At 48.4% G+C, this 17,523-nt stretch overlaps 1 protein-coding gene across 1 annotated transcript in view; it reads right to left on the bottom strand.

Moving 5' to 3' along the window:
• PLXNA2 (plexin A2) overlaps positions 1-17,523 on the bottom strand; it is a 208,186-nt gene that overhangs the window by 112,071 nt on the left and 78,592 nt on the right. Inside the window, exon 4 of the mRNA XM_079107853.1 lies at positions 100-234. Coding sequence (XP_078963979.1) covers positions 100-234 — 135 coding nt within the window. The remainder of the gene's footprint in view (positions 1-99; positions 235-17,523) is intronic.

Raw genomic sequence — 17,523 nt, 5'->3', positions numbered from 1 at the left:
TGCAGGAAGACCAGGTGGAAGAGCTTTTCTTGAACTAAGGTGACAGAGTATCAGCAGTTTTTTGGAGTCTGGAAAGGAGAGATGGGCATCAGCACTTACCTGTCTCTCAGACATGACGTACAGGTAGCGCTGATCAATGGAAAAGGCCATGTCACGGAGGATGGGACTCCCATCTTTGAGCACAGAGACCATCTCATACTGGACCCCACCATGGGGGGGACCATCAGCTCGAATCTGCAAGAGAAACAAAGGTATCCTCAGCGTGTACACTCTGCCTTCCCTGAAGGCTACTTAGAAGAGGTGATTTGCTGAAAACAATTGCTACCATTCCCAGTCACTGCTCTGTAACCAGAAACGCTGCTTACTTCAAATGTCCCAGTCTCCACTGAGAGAACACTTTCCCAAGCCATCCAGGTGCACTGGCTGGGATTTCTGATGGTGGATTTTTTTTGTGTGTGCACATAGGCCCTCAGGAGTAATTCTGACTATCTATATGTGGTTATTCTTGTGCGCATCTACAGATATTTATAGCTCTATGGGATGCATGTGTATGCAAGTGAGGTGTGAGCATGGGCACACTTATTTGCGGATGGAAAGGGAGAGTCGTCATATATATACATTATCTTTACCTCAGGCAGATATAGGGAAATGCTGGGAAGTTATACAAACCATTGAAAAGCAGTCATAAAGAGATTCAAGATTTTTGGACATTATGATGTCTTTCTTCACCCAGATATAGGCTTTGACTGTCTATGAGTCCACCCAGTGGGATGTGGTAATCTAGGAATCCTGGCTCTTTCTGTCCAAGTGCATCCCAGGACAATAAGTCAGAAAGGACTTGGATGTCATTTAGTCTAGGGTTTCTCAGCCCTGGCTGCACATTTGAATCATCTGGGGAGTTTTAAAAAATATGAATGCCAGGGCCAGATGCATTAATCAGAATCTCTGTGGGTGGGGCCTGGGCATCTTCATTGGGTTTAAAATCTCTCAAGATGAATTTAATGAGCAGCCAGGGTCAAGAAGCAGTGATAAAATCCAATATTCTCAAATCACAGTGCCCTCAGAACTGCCTGGGGGGTTGGGAAAATGCAAGGCTGAGCCCACCCCCAGAATTTCAGATTTGGGGGGGATGAAGCCCACAGATGTGCATTTCTAACTACTTCCCAGGTGCTGCTGCTACTGCTGGTACAGAAATATGAGATGTACTAATTCAGGCCGGCCCCCATATACATAATACTGACACCCAAAGGAGAGAGTTCTCTAAAGTCATGCAAAAAGTTGGCTGGGCTGCAGTTGTAGCTCAGTGGAAGAGCACCTGCCTAGCATGTGTGAGGCAATGGGTTCAATTCTCAGCATCGCATATAAATACATAAATAAAATAAAGGTTCCATTAACAACTAAAAAACTATTTTAAAAAAAGTTGGTGGCAAGGAGTCCTTGGTTTGATGGTGCTCCATCCCTATTTCCTTTCCCCAGAATAGCAGCTGACCCTTGACCAGTATTATCTTCCCCAGCTCATTTACTTGTCTTCTGCCCACCTAGACACCTGAAGCCCAAGCCCCACCTCCTCCAGGAAGTCTTCCAGCCTCTCTAATGGCTAATTAATGGCACCTAGACCAGAGCTTTTTTTCTATCAGACATCCTGTCCTAGGATATTATAAGCAATCGATTTGTTCATTGTATGTGTACTAGCTAACATGTATTGACCATCTATTTGAATTGTTTTCTAATTGCTTCCCATGTGTGAAAGTTCTGCCAATGCTTTGAAGGCAGGAATGTGTTTTCTATTTCTTCTGTGACTCTCTGAGGGCCTGCACAGTCTGGGGGACATAGCTGATGATGGATTAAAGGGAACACTTGAGACATATGTGTTGAAAGGAACACAGATTGTGAACCAACTGATGGAGTATCCTGAACTTTTTATTGCTAAATTGAAGTTAGATCAAAAGACATTTTCTTTGGAAGATTTGAAGAATATACCTCCTTCTTTATACTTTTTGACTTCTCAAGGCCTGGTCTGCACCTGCTGGCTTGGGCAGGACTGAGGTAAGTGGGAAGCAGACCATGAGTCCCAGGTGGGTGTGAAGTTCTGGCCCTGGAGTTCTCAGTGGTAGACAGAGCAGAGTCCTGCCTGAGGCCCTTGGGCCTAGATTCGAGGGATGGGAACAGTGGGTCAAGGCTTAGAGTGAGAGGCACTCACCTGCTTTGGTGGGTGACTCGGGGGCTCTGCATTTAAAATTGAGGTGGTAACCCCACCTTGCAGGTTGGACTCCTACTCCTAAGCTCCATCCTTCCCATTTTACTACCTCACTAGGGGGCTTCCTGCATTCAAAGATGCTGCCTTGACAACTGTCACTGAAGCCCTTCCCTCCAGGGTTGGGAGCAGGGGGCCAGGTGGAAGGTGACTCCAGGAGTCAGCCATGATGTCATGGGGTTGAGGCATCTATTCTCAACCCTGGAGCAATTATTATGCGATTCAACCAGAAGGAAGAGCAGAGTCTCTATTGGGGGGGGAAACTTTCCAGGATTAAAATGGTTCCCCTTATCATTCAAAGCAGTGTTCTCCTTTGGATGGACAGGGCCGAATTTCTATAAGGCCCTGAAATGAAGTAGCATGGAGTCACGAATTTCTTGATTGCTGTAGGAGGTAGAGGGAAGATGTGATGGCTTTCAGGTGGCTTAGCCTCAGTTTTCTGTCTCTACAACCTGGGGATTGAGGGTCTGCTTCCTGCATGACTGAACCATACCCCACCCCGAAGGGGAAACCCTTCCATGACAGCCACTCCTCTCCAAGGACATTTGTGTCTCCTTAGGGTGCTGGCTAAGCTCAGGAGCTGCAGAACCAGCCCCTCCCTCAGGCCTGGCCCAGGACCTCCTCGCTCAGGAGACAGGTTGATCCACTGCCAGCTGGAGCAGCCACCCGCACTGTGAGCCTGGGTACTGCCTTGGATCCCCAGAAGGTCTGACACAAAGTCAGAAGGAAGAACGAATGCCACGGGTCTGGCCCTCCCTTTGTGGTCCCTAGGACTAGACGATACTGTGTGGCCAGACTGCAGCTGGAGCTGACCCAACTGTTAGGACCAATCCCAACCATTTGCTTTTTACTAAATCAGAGACCTAATCAGAAGCTTTTTAAAACTCCCTGTCTGCACCCCAGTCTTTTTTTTTTTTTTTTTTTTTTTATACTGGGGATTGAACCCAAGAGCGCTGAACCACTAGTCACATCCCCAGCCCTTTTGTTTAATGTTTTATTTAGAGACAGTGTCTCCCTGAGTTGCTAAGTGTCTCACTAATCTGCTAAGGCTGGCTTTGAACTCAAGATCCTCCTGCCTCAGCCTCCTGAGTTGCTGGGATTACAGGCATGCACCACCGTATCTGGAAACCCCAATCTTTTAATAAACCAGTGAAACCAGAATCAGATCTACATAGATCTTGAACGTCAGCACTAAAACCAAACCAGAACAGAAGATGTTGTTCATCCTGAACCTGGACTAAGCTATCCTATTCCATTCAGCCTCCCTCCCTGGAAAGAAGAGCAGTCCTGGTCCAGAAGTCTGTGCTTCCCTGGGCATCCCCTACTCCCTGTTATCTGCTACAAGCTTGTATAGCCCTTTAAGGAACCTACAGGAAGTCAGAGGAAATGGAGAATGGGAGCTAGAGGGCTGGAGGTCAAGGAGAATGAGGTGGGCCAGGATAGGCGGGCAGGAGGCTGGTGGACAACTGGGCTGCCGAGGTCTTTCTCTTGACTGGATACCTTCTGCTCCCTTCGGGTCACACGTCAGCATGGGAAGAATATATAGATCTGAGACTCAGGCATCTGGGATCCACTTCTGACGCCCTTCTTGCCTGGGCTTGGCACACTTTTAAGTGAATTACCTCCCTGAGCCTCAGTTTTCCTCTCTGACAGGCTCAGATCCTGTCACAGGAGAGTCACTAACATCACTGCCAGAGTGGCAAGGGCTTTGGAGCTCAGAGCCTAAGCTTTTCCATTAGAGGTACCCACCAGGATTGGAACCAGTCAGTGTCATCCAGAGAAAGCACACGGCAGTAGAGAGATTAGCCCCAGAGAGAAGAGGGGAGTTTCAGGTTCCAAGTTGCCCATCCTTGCCAGACAGGATGGTTAGTGGTGAGGGACTAACAGAAAGTCCCAAAATGAAAGTGGGATTTTGAAAGCCAATTAGTTGGGTCTATTCTGTGGTACCCCACAAAGTCACAGTTCTCTTCAGTGTTTAAGTTTGCATCCTTGGGGCCAGGTTTCAATGACCACAAGGACAGCCATAAATGGAAATAGGCCACAAATCCAGCCTGAGGGAATGCATTAACAGGGCAAGCGGCACAGGTCTCAATATCCAACCAGGCAGTGGAAGAGCTAGACATGGGACAGAGAAGGAGGTGGCACAGACAGGCGGAATCAGCCACCTGAGCATGCTTTTCTAACTGGGTTCTTCCTGTCCTGGGAGGACTTGACTTCAAGGAACATGCAGAAGCCATGGCCCATTGCACTTGGTCAAGATTCTGAAGGGCAGTACAGGGAGTATAGTCTGCCACAGACGACAATGACAGTCTTCAATGAGACCTGCAAAAGACAAATTGTGCCTAAACTGCTGCACAAGGAGGTTTAGATGAGCTCGAATAGAAATTCCTGCTTTGAAGACGCCTGATTATAGAAAGGGTGACCACAGGAGACTGATCTTCTTAGGAGGGTTTTAACACCCTCCTAAGAGGGAGGACAAACCCTTTTCTGTATAGTTCAACTCAGTCCTGCCTAAAGGCAATAGGTTAGACTTGGTAAATTTTCAAAGGTCCCCATTCACCCAATGAATTTATTAATAGCTGCCACTTATATAGCTTTTACAACATGCTGGGAAATTTTGAAAGTAGGTAATAAAAATCAACTCATTTAGCCTTTAAAAGTACCCCTGATGTAAATACTATTATCATTCCCCTTTTACAGTTAAGACATTTGAGGCCAGGAGAGTTAGGCAACTTTCCTAAGATCACACAGCTAAGGTCACACACACTTTAGGAGCGGCAGAACAGAGCTTTATACATAGTCCAAATCTCTGCCACTATGTAACTCTCCCAAGGCAGGGTAATAAACATAAATATCTCTGTTCTTTGTAGCTGAGTGGAATGGAAGGGTAGCTTGGAAGTCCAAGTCTCCCATCTCCTTCATGTCCCCATAGTCAAAGAGGAAGAGTCACCCTTTTCCTGGGGGACAACAACATACTCAGAACCTAATTTAGGTTTTTCCTTGAGGTTTAAAACTCAGTTTAACAGGCTGGCTTTGGGCCAGGAGCATGAGAGATAAAGCCCAGGGAGATTTACTGTCCAGTTCCAGGTGGGAGGGGACTCTTAGAGATGAAAATGAAATAGTAACCCTCTTAGTATCTTTCTTTTAAATCACAGCTATGACTGTACAGAAATTAATGACATCCTCTTTACTTGAACATCCAATTTAAATCAGCATATCCAATTAACTCGCTTACCTGTAAGCCCTCAAACTCTTTTTCTTGTGTGTCAATTTCTCCTCTAGTTAGCCTTAAATTATGGGGCCCTTACTTGGGATTTGGCACTCTTTATTACTTTATTAGTAGCAGTAGTAGGGGTGGTAATAGCAAAAAAAAAAAAAATCTTTTTTTTTAAAAGCTGCTGGAGAGCATGGAATTGGGATCTTCTAGGGTCTTTCAGTAGGAAAGAGATTGGTTTGACAGGCACCACCATGCAGAGGGAGGCCCTGGATCCTGTCTGGAGGGTGTGGATCAAATCCCAACTTTCTCATTAATTGGCTGGGTAACTTCAAGCAAGTCACTTCACTTGTTGATATCATAGTTTCTGTCGCTGCCAAAGAAGGGGAGTAACTCCTGCCCTTCCTAGTTTGAAAAGGATATTGTGAAAATGAAATGATTTATTAGCTATGAGTTTCAATGCTGTCCAATGCTTATTTATTACATGCCTACCATGAGCTAGATCTGTGTTACAGAGCTGAGGACAGAGCAACAAATGACCCAGGACCCCTTCAGGAAGGCCAGCATTGGGGAAATGAACTATCTAACCCATCTTCCCAAACCTATGTGAGTCTTTCGTGAAGAGGTTTGCATGGAGATGCTAGGGGGAGCAGTATGGGATGGGACAGTGCTCAGCTGGCCTGCAGGAGGTTCTGAAGGGGAGCCACCTAGAGGAGGTGAGGTCTAGTGGGAAAGCAGGGGTGGAAATGTGACTTCCTTGGAAAATGTAAAGTTCGATACAACTATAAATGTGGTTTTGTTATGTCTGAGCTCAGATATCTTGGAAACTTGGGTTTCCAGACTTGAGCATTAGGGAGGGGATAAGACTTTGACATGGAGTAGTGAGGACTCCACAGTGATTCCAGCAGGTCTCCTCCACTTCCAGCCATCTTTGGGAGAGGCCTTTGTCCCTTGGTTCTCTGTTTGCCTCAGGACTCTGGGCTCCTGTGGGATATCAGCATGGGTGTGGCATGCATGTGGCGGGTGTATGTGTGGTATACGCGGCATGTGGAGGGTGTGTGCATGTGCACATTCAGATCTTTAAAGAGGGGCAGGGTGGAGAAGGCCTGGCGATGCTCAGGCTGCTCTCTGAGTGAGTTAATGAGCAAGCATAGCTGCACCTGTGCATTTAGTGCTGCAAGCGGAATCAAGCTCAAGTTTATTTTTGTAGAGCTTCATGACCCGAATTATTTATAGATTGAAGTCTTTGGCAAATTCAGTATGTGAGATTCTTCCTCCCTCTCTTCTGCACGCACACACACACACACACACACACACACACACACACAAACACACACACCACGCACACATGCATGCGGGTGCATGCACACAGAGGCAGCAGCAACTTGCAGGGTGCCTGCGTGGGCCCTGCCTTCTGAGCTATGCGAAGGAAGGAAGGAACGTTAACCAAGCAGTCACAGAGCAGCAGGCCCAGGCTCCCTGGAGGACAGCTAGGGGCCTGGCCCTAAATGCTTGAGTAATTGGAGGGGACTTAAGAGCCTGGCCTATGGCCTGCATTGAGCCAGGAGAGGAGAGGAAGAGGGGAGATGAGGTGAAGGGTTCCCCCTGTTCACAAAGAGGAAGAAGGTCACTAAGATGGGCGAGCTTTAGGAATGCCTACTTCCCCCCTTACATGTGCGCGCGCACACACACACACACACACACACACACACACAACTTCCCACATACATGCAGATGCTTCCAGCATTGGTCCCTAGCGAGTTGTCGGTCAATCACCAGGGCTTTGACATTGGAGATTGACATTTCCTGGTACAATTATTTCTATTTCTGTGCATGTTAAGAATCTGCCCCAGATATTCAACTGGGGGAGGGGACTAGCAGAGGGGTGCGTAGGGCTAGAGGAATCTGGATTTTAGGGGATCAGGCTTTCTCCTGGAATGTGGGGTAGGGTCCCAGAGCAACCTCTTGTTCTCTGGACTACTGTACTTTGGAACAGTCAGAATCAATAGCCCAGTGAATAGGTAGTGGATACAGTGAATAATTCTTGAATGCTTAACAACAGTAAGGTAATGTGCAGAGTTAGATTGGAGAGATTGGCTGCAGGAAGCCACAGAAGCCACTTTCCTTTTTCTAAACTGTGCCTTCTCTGGTCATCAGCCAGAGAAAGGTGGCCAAACACTGCCACTCCTGGAGTGGAGAAAAGCCACCTCTTCTTTACACTTCCCGGTGGCTAATGACAAACTGCACCTACAAAGGAACCTGGTTCCCATTTCTGGGGTCTCTCCCTCTACTATGCAGGAATGACTGACACCAAGATCTCTTGGCTCTCCCCGTCAGGGAGAGTTCTAAGGCCTCGGAAGAAACACGGGCTTATGAACTGGGCAACGCAGGAACACAGGGCTTCACCCTCAAACCAGCCCCACCTTTAAACGTGGTTCCAGCTCCAGGCTTGGCATATCAGACACTCAGGAAGAAGAAGAAGCTGCCAGGGGCAGAGGAAGCACTTGATTGTTCTGGGAAACAATAAGATAAACACAGCGAGGGACAGCCGAAGAATTAAGCAGCCTCAGATGAAATCAAATCACGCAGAGGCAAAGCAATAACTCACATGGAGTGCACGGAGCTGGGGGCGTGGGGCGTAGAGGGGTGGTAGGAGGAATTAAGAAAGAATAATGAGGAACTTTTGCCAAACTGGAATCTTTGTTTTTCCAAAGCTCTTGCTATGTGGGGTACTCAGAATCTCCATTCAAGGCACTGCACACAGATTCTTTTCCTGGGGATGCCCTGGTGGTTTGGGGATAGAGCTGAAGCTTTTAGGCATCTTGAGCAGGGACTGGTTTTGATACACCCTTTGGAGTCCATGTGCAGGGCAGTGTAGCCTTCCTCACCAGGTACTGAAAGAGTTTGTCTGGAAGTGAGGGAAATAGAATATTGACAGGTCAACTCCCTTGGAAAACACCTCATCCCACTCCCCAGGAGGTGACAGGTAAAGAAAACCAGCACTTTCTGGGTCTAGATATACATAGTGCTTTTGAATAGCTTTCTCTCATTATTAATTTATTTCAGCATGCTCATTGAGTGTCTATTGAATGTCAACCAATGTGCAAAAGTTTGGGAGCATGAACATGAATAATCTCCAAAACACTGTGAGGTAGACCTCCCATTTTGCAAAATAAGGAATGTTAAATGTTGATGGCTGGATCACACAGTTGGTAAGTGGTAGTGTGGAACTCAAAGCTGGGTCTACCTGATTCCAAAAGCTGCAGGCTGTCTTTCTCTTTCATTCTACCACTCTCTGGGGCCTTAGTTTTCCCTAAGTCAAACAGTTGGGCAATGCTTTCATTGGGACTAAGAATTACATCTAAAAAGAGCTGGGTGCCTGGGGAACAGAATAGATCATATAGCTGTCTACTCCAGTGTGACAAAGAAGGCCACCTGCAGTTTGCAAAAAAAAACCCCAAAGGGTGGGGAGCTTAAGAGGGTTATTACCCTCTTTAATTAACTCGTTCTTTTCAATGGCCTGTGATTGCCCTGCATTGTATGATCTGGAACAGTAGCAGTTTGCTTTCATCAACATGGAGGCTGGCTTTTGATCTGCAGGGATGGGAAGGGAGGTCTAGAGCTCTTGGGGCCACTATCTGGCACTGGGCTTATGTCTGAATACGGGAGACTCCCTGAGATTTTAAAAGGAGAAATCATTTTAAAAATGCACGTGGCATGGAGATACCATGGTGCAGAAAATCACATGGTAACTGGGAGAAATGGAGACCACATCCATAGCGCTGTATCTCCCTTCCCATAGCTAACGGGTTGTGTCTGAGTTTTTATTGCCTCTTATCTGTAATACTGCAATAACCTGGAAATCTCCCTGCCTCCGGCATATTCCTACTCTAATCTATTTTACCAAACACTGCCAGATTAATCTTCTTAAAACACTTATTTGATCCTGCCTTTTCTGTATGCAAAATGCTTAAATTTCAGGTGTTTGTAATTTTCTTTCTTTTGCTTATCTCAGTCTCCTAATTTTTCAAAAATGATGAACGTACACTACTTTTGGGCTATTGAAAAAAAGTAAATCATCGCATGCATTCATGCATTCGCACACACACACATACACATACCACCTAGCTGTCCCCACTTGATAATTTAGAAAAGTTCACATTCTCCAGTTTGTCATTCAAAGGTCTAACTGGGTCTTTGCACCATTTTCCATTTCCGTCCCCATCTTTTTGGTCTTTGTGACTTTGCTAGACATTTTATTCTACCTCATAGATCCTAACCATCCTTCAAGACCTAACCCAAATGCCACCTCCTCTAGGAAGCCAGCACTGATTGCACCTTTGAACTCCCATAGCAGCTGGCATGTCCCTTGGTGAAGTGACAGGTGAATGAATATATGTAGTTATTGTCCCCAGAATTAAAGTGCCTGGAGAAGAGACTATGTTCTATAGAGCTTCATCTGCCTTACTCTGCTGGTACTTCTGTGCACACAGTAGGCTCCCCAGAACACATCAGTGCAATGAATAAACTTCTATTGCTGAGGCTGGGCAGGAGGGAAACAATTCAGAGCTTATGCTTATTTTACCACTATTATTGTTAGACATGGTGCTAAGGGCTTCATATTCATTTTCTCACTCAGTCCTCACAAAGACTCAAGGAAGCCACTGTCATTATCCTCAAAATCAGATGAGAAACTTGAGGCAGGAAGAGCCCCAGGGCTGGCAGGCAGAGGAGCCAGGATCTGAACTCTGTTGGCCTTTCCTTTTTCCTAGGACTGTTTCTCCATCTCTAGAGAAAAATGGTTAAGGAGAGAGGCCATGTGCCTGCACCACCCTCCCTGCCACAGATCTTCCAGAACCTGCACATAAACACTATGTACGTTCGTTTCTGTTGAACGATCTCCTGGCTCCCCAGTGGACGGGTAAGAGCACTTAGGAGGGAAGTACTGTAAACACTCACGGAGCTGCTCTGAAGAACTGCAGGGCCTCGGGCTGGGGCTGAAGCCCTGCTGGCTGGGAGGCAGGTAGAAAGGGAAGCAAGGGTTGAGGTCAGCAAGGTCAGGCGGGAGCTGAGGTCTGAGCCACAGTGCCGAGGAGGAGAGGGGGAAGAAAGCCTCCATCCTCCAAGGCCCCAGCAACCTGCTTGGGGTGTCCCCTGTGCTGTGGTCTGTCTGACTTCCTGGCAGAGCCCAAGGGCAGAAGAGACAGCTGGGGGAGGGTCTAGGTATGTTAAAGGATTCTGTTTGAGTAGCTGTCATCTTCACACCTTTCCCATCTCCCCTCCCAGGAGAGGGACTTTAATAATGAGCTGCTTCATGACAACAGACCCCTAATTAATTCATTGCTATTCTTCTGGGGCCAAATCATTCTCATCACGGTGGGGTGGGGGTGAGGGGTGATGAGCAAGGCTTGCCGCGCTTGATTGGATGGACAGATACTAGCCTTGCTCCTTGCCATCACTGCTCCAAGACCTCCCCGGTCACCTTGTTCTCTTTAGCTGGACACCTGCTTCTCCCCAGTGTCCACCCCTGCTTGTGCTGACACTCCACAGCTCCCAGGCACAGGGCCAGCAGCCACTCTGCTGGTGGTTAGCTACGGTACAGCAGGGGCCAGGATCTCTCTAGGGAGGGTAAAGCGGGGAAGCTGAGCTTGGCCTTGGCTTTGTGAGGCATGAACTTTGTACTTCCCTTTCTCTGGGCATCTGAAGAGCACTCAGTGACCTTAATGCTGAGCAAAGTGCAGGCCTGGTTCTCCTCTTCAGACCTCCATCCATCCTCCTGACCCAAGAAGCTTCCACTACCCTGATGCTGTATGTTCTCCTGGGAACTTGACAGACACAATGTCACCACACACAAGGAACAGCTTCAGAGGATGTGAATGCTCACGAGGGTCTAGGGACCACGTGGAACAAAATAACCTTTAAAAGTCCTCCCCAAAGCCAGATCACACTTAGAGACAATGCAAATGAGAGATTGCACAGGTCTCGCCTCGGGCAGCTTCTTCACAGGGCTGCTTCTTTTCTTTCTAGATAGTTCCAGCCCACATTTCAATCTTCCCTTCCCAAAGGCGCTCCCTGGCCGGTCATGGCGGCTGACTTAACTCTCTGGGGTGGAGGTCACACTGGGGTACTCTGTCAAGGGAGTTGATTCTCATTTTCCTCATCTACAAAACGGTGAGAACAATTCTGCCAGCACCACAAGGCTGCAGAAGGAGCAAATGAGATGAGGAACTCGAACGCGTTTAGGGAGCTGGAACGGGATGTGAGTTTTGATGGATTTGCCTTCTATCTACCAGCTTGGGTGGGACCAGACTAAGGAGAAGGACTCGGTAAGGGGAGAATTCTTTGGGGGACCAGGTGGGCAATCAGTCACCTCTATCTTATCCTCTCCAAGGAGGACAAGAAGGTGCAGTGTAGGGGTGGGCAGGTGCCTGGGGTCAGTGCCCTTTGCCTGGTGGGGTTTGCTCCCAGCCTGCCTGTGAAGACAGCCTCTTTCTGACGGAGGAACAGCTTGGCTAAGGGTCTCCATAGGACCCATGCTGGGTGCTGGGGATGCGGGGCACTGAGGCCGCTGGACCCAAAGGATGGCAGTGATGCGACTCAGGCCTGTTTTTACTTTTTGAAAAAGAGAAAAGCAAGGGGGAGGCTCCAGTCCTTCACCCACGGGGAGAAGGCTGCTCGGAGTGTACCTTCGCCTCTTCTAATGTGCTCCTTGAAAAGAGCTGGAAGGAGCTGTAGCTCAGCTTTTGTGTAAAGTACTAAAGCGTCCCCCCTCTACCCCTCCCATGCCCCCACTCTCCTCGACTTTCTTCTCTTAAAAGAGCGCTGCACCTCTCCAGGGACTGGAATCATTAACTCAACAGCTCTTCGCCTCTCATAGCTTTTGACAATTTGTCAGTGAGCTGGAAAGTACTAGAGAAGCTGCAAAGAAGCAGAGAGGGTGGGACCAAGGGGTGTGTCTGAAGGACCGGCTGGCCTCCGGTGTGCCTGGCCCCTGGCCCAACACCTGGCCACTCTGTCTCAAGGGATGCTGGGGCCTGAGCTGTCAGGGAGCTGTGGTGGGGTGGGAGGGGGTGGTGTCCTGTGGCTTCCCGTCCTCACCCCCTTTTGCCGTTGCCTGGAGGCTGCCTGGGGCTGGCTGACAACCAATCTGGACAAGGGATCTCTCCAGGAGAAAGGAGAGTTGACACTCCTCATTCTACCTGACACCAGAACCTCCCAGGGCCAAGCAGTTGCGGTATGGGGCTGGGTCAGGAAGGATGGAACTGTACTGACCTTCCAGCACAGTGAAATCCCTAAGAGGAAGGAAAACAGGTTGAGAGAAAGGAGGGTCATAGCTTTCTCAGTCAAGTTGTGATGCAGACAGATCAAAAAGACAGAAAATTCCAGGGCTCCAGAGAGACCATCTATATTGGAGTGACTCCAGAACTGGCTTTGGACAGTCCCAGCCATTAGGAAGCAGGTGGCTTTGAGGGGATTTCACAGAAGAGGCAATGGGTCTCCAGCCTCCCCAGAGAGGATCATGGAATTCTCCCCCTCTCGCTCCCCTCCCCACACTAAGCACCCAGCCTTATTTGATAATCCTAGAATGGAGTATCGTTATCTACATGGAGTGCATGTTTGTACGGGACACAGAGCCAGACACCTTACACAAATGATCGACGGTGATCCCCCAAGCCCACTTGACTGGTAAGAACCCGGGACTCAGACAGTGAGGTAAATGGCCTCAGGAACACAGCTGGCCAAAAGTAGATAGAGACTTGAACCTAAGGCAGTTTGATTATTAATCCTCTTCCTTCCCTAAAAGACACTCACCTTTGTCTTGTGTATCGTGTTAACATCTCACTGTCTGTCATTTTAATGCTCTTCTTCTGTTCTCTGTGCCCCTATCTGAGTGACAACATAAATTATAAATTCCCAGAGGTAGAAGTGGAATCCACATAGTTCATTTTATTCAACTTTGAACAGAGTGCCAAGTGCAACGGGTGCTTAAACAATCGCATTTTATCCTGGAATCAACCTGGAACGTTGGAAAGTGACAGACTTGGACCTCAAAGGCCTAACCAGCAAGTTCCACTTTCCTTAATGGCCTCAGGTACTTTGTTTTACTGTTTGTTGTTGCTCCCCGAGAGGAACTCATTGAATGCTGGCTGCTGCAAGGATGTGGCAGCTTGGCACTTTCTCACGAGTTAATATAAGAAATTGCCATATAAAAGGAGACTCTGATTTTGATGTTAAACTCTCGTCCTGGTTTCTCTACAAGGTCTCACATGATCATAAATCACTTAGAGAATGTAATGTCTGGGAATCATCTCTTCTGAAAAAATAGGGACAATTCCTTCTAGCAGAGAGTGAAGGTTTCTAGCTCATTTCATTTTCCTTTATGATTTGGCAGCTGGGGCCCTCAGGCCAGATCAGATGCTGGTCCTGGTACCTATGTTAAACTTTGGTAGCACCTTTTACTTCCACTCCTTTTGTGGCTCAGATGTTCTAGTTCCAAACCAGTTCTTATTACCTATGCTTGCCAAATCTTTTATTGTAAGTCACCTTAATTCCTTCTTTAGAAAAAAGTGGGGTATGAATATATGCAAATAATCATACTCATGTCTTTTCTTTGGACTTGTTTTATATTGTCTTTGCATATTTTTGGGGTTTGGGGCTGTGTGCTTACAGCCTTTTGTCTCTGCAGGGAGCAGATGGACAGTGGGTGTTTCTGAGTGAGGGCCTGGGATGGCTTAAGAATAAGTGAGCTGCTGGAAGAGATGGGAGAGAGCACTCAAAACTCAGAGCCAGAGGATGACTTGGACTCTGCTGTACTCATGAAAGCCTACAGACAGGTTATGGGTCAGGCCCATAATAATGCTCCAGATCTATTTGTAAAATGAAAGAATGAATGAACAAATTAATGAATCAATGCTTTTCTGAGCCAAGAGATCCTTCTCATAGGAGAGAAGGCAAGGGCCGTTTGGCAGAAAGCCCCATCCTCAGGCCACAGAGAAGACTCAAGATCACTATGAGCCCAGCGGAGTCCAAGTTCACTGCCACATCCTTGCCAGGCCGGAAGCAGTCCTCACTTGCACTGTGTGTTGCTGAGTGAGATCAGCGTGCTGCATGCCCACTGAAAAAAGTGAGTAGAAAGAGGGAAAGAAGGAAGGCAGGCAGGAAGGAGGAGCTGGGTGTATGCTTCTGTGGCTTTTTTCTTTTTCCCTCACTGGTAAGGGAAGGTGACAGGAATCCTGGTCCACAGGGGCTGTGGGGAGACAGGATCTCTAAACGTGTCTTTCACTTGAAATCTCTCAACTCCCACTTACTCTCTCTTTTCCCTCCCTTCGTGGTCTTTCTCCTGTCAATCCCAAAGTCTCTGCACACCCGTGATCTTAATTTGTCTCTCTGATATCTCATCTCTGTCTCTCTCCACACACACCCCCTCTCCCAGATCTGCAAAGGAGAAGCTCTTCAGAGCCCTCCTTCTCCCCCATTGCCCCTGACACCAGAGTCAGCTCAGAGCAGGGAACACCAGCCCCAGAGCTTAGGGGCATTCCCACCTCCCAACTGACCTGTGTCCAAACCTCAACTTTACTTTTAATCCCAGTGGCCTTGCCGACATCAGTTGGACTAATTTTTTCCTGTAATTAAAAGGGAGCCCCCCTCTTCCATCTCTAATCCCAGATAATTAGCTCTCTGATTGCCAGTGGTGGGCAGGAAACCTTGTGTTTGGAGAGGGATTTTGGACAGACAGATTAGGCAAACACTATGCAGGAAACTGCACTGGGAAAACAGGCTGTTCTCAAAGTTTGTTGTTAGAAGAGATTTGGGGTGGGCAAAAGGGCCTAGTTCCCTCCAGGTGGTCTGAGCTGCCTCTGACCCCATGGGGCTTTCCAACAAATGGGGTGCTTGTCTTGGCTTTCAGCGTTCTCCTGTCCATCCTCCATCCACGGAGCCCTGTGGTGGGCTCTCTCTCCCATGAGCCAGCAGAGGGTTTTCTCAGGATGCACGTTCCTTCCTGCTCACAGAGGTGTGCCTGTCTGCCTGGGAGAGGGACAGACAGCCCTTCAGATGGTCACACCTACATGCTGGCTGGGTGATGGGAAAAGGTTAACAAAATATGGTGAGAGGCCGCAGAACCACCGCCAGGATTCCTCCAACCCAGGGAGTGGGAGTGACGCTAGGTGCACAAACTGCCCCTATCCTGTAGGCTCTGGGGAGGAGTCCCCAGAGCTGGGCGTGATGCTCCCAGACAAGGCTGCCCCAGGTCCACATAGCAGGCGTTGCATTATCATCTGCTCTGCTGAGGCGAGCTCTGGTAATGACATTTTATTTCCCAGCCCTGTGGTGGCACATAATGTCTTATGGAAGAGGAAACAGTCTTGCAGAAAGCAAATGACTCTCTCAAGCTCACAGAGCAAACCACTGCATAGCTGAGGACAAATTGCCAGGCTCCAGGCAGAGGGCTCTTCCCTGCTTTTGGCACAATCCCATGTCCTCTGGTTCCTCACTCTCTCTGTGATGAGACTGTGGGTTTTTAAGATGTTGGAGTGAGGGAAACTTGGGAGATTTTGGACTCTGACAGTCAAAGCCTGGATCTGGGGATCCAGAAGCCCATTGGCTCCTGACGGCCTCCTGGACTTCTTGGTGCTATGAAGTGGGGTTGGTGTTTTCAGGTCCCATAAATAACTGGGTGTGGGCAGCACCCCTTGCTGCTTCCTCTTCTTCCTGTACTACTCAGAGCCCTAGGATTAGCTCACACTGGTTCTCAGAGAGGAAGGGGTAAGAGCTGAAGCGGGGAGTTGGTGGGTGCAGTGCGTGGAGGGCCTGTGCTCTCAGAGTGGGGAGGTAGCAGCAGGAGCCTGGGGGCTGGCACCTGGGGGATTTGCCTAGACCGTTGGTTGAGGCGCCTGGCCCTGCTCTCTCACTGCGGCTCCTCCAATGAGCTCAGGGTATGGGGGAAGGAGCCAGGCCGGGGATGGATTCCAGATGGGCTATCAGGTTTGCCCACAGTCGACTGTAAGGCTCCTCTGGTCTCGGCAGCTCCCTCGCTCTGATTCAGCTGCCCAGGAAGGCCTGCTGTGGAATGCCAGTGAAACCCAACCCCCGCTCCACCAGCTCCCCCGCCATCCCTCTGCTACTAGGGACAGCACATTTCTTCCTTTTCCTTTCTCTTCTTCATTAGCACAAAACCCCCCAGAAGGAGAAAGAATTAGAGCTGGAAATTTGGCTGACAGCTGGGCCTCTGGCTCTGGAGCTCTGGCCTACTTCCTCCTAGGAAGAAGTAGCTGTGTACAGATTTGGGTTCTGGACATTTGGGAACAGGGTGTCTATATGGGGAGCTTGGGCTGGAGGCAGAAACTCCTTGTGTTCCTCTGATTGCCAGGTCTGTTCAGCTGGCGGTGACTGAGGCATGGGAGGGAAGAAAGGAGAAACAGAGGACACAGAACTAGGTAGAACGAGGTGACCAGGTACCTGATGGCATGACAGCATCCCATTGCACCATGGCTTGCATCTCAGCCTCCAACAGGCTGGGGGAGAGGCTGACTTTTCTCATGTCCATTCTACAGATGAATACACGGAGACTCAGGGAGGTTCAGATTACAGATTTGGTTTTGGTTAAATATTGCCATAAACATTTGTGAAAACCTACTAGGTACCAGGGATAGTGCTTATGCTTTGGAGGTATAGGAACAGATGCAGAATGGGCGTGGTAGCACAGGCCTGTAATCCCAGCAGCTCCGGGAGGCTGAGGCAGGAGGATCACAAATACAAAGCTAGCCTCAGCAACTTAGTGAGGCTCTAAGCAACTTAGTGAGACCTTGTCTCAAAATAAAATAAATAAATAAAAAGGGCCAGGGATGTGGCTCAGTGATTAAGCATCCTTGGGTTCAATCCCTGGTACCAAAAAAAAGAAAGTAACACAGATCATGCCACATACCCTAGGAGCCAGGGCTGTTTTCCTGTTACGTAATTAACAGATTAATTATTCTCAGAGAGGGCCCAGTGGGCCTTGTAATATAATAGACTTTCACACATCCTCACCCAATTCACTGCTGTTCAAACAACATCC

Source organism: Sciurus vulgaris (assembly GCF_902686455.1).
Source record: "Sciurus vulgaris genome assembly, chromosome: 12".
Classification (NCBI taxonomy): Eukaryota; Metazoa; Chordata; class Mammalia; order Rodentia; family Sciuridae; genus Sciurus; species Sciurus vulgaris.
Note: the sequence above shows the minus strand (reverse complement) of the source record. Positions and strands in the feature narration are given on the sequence as shown.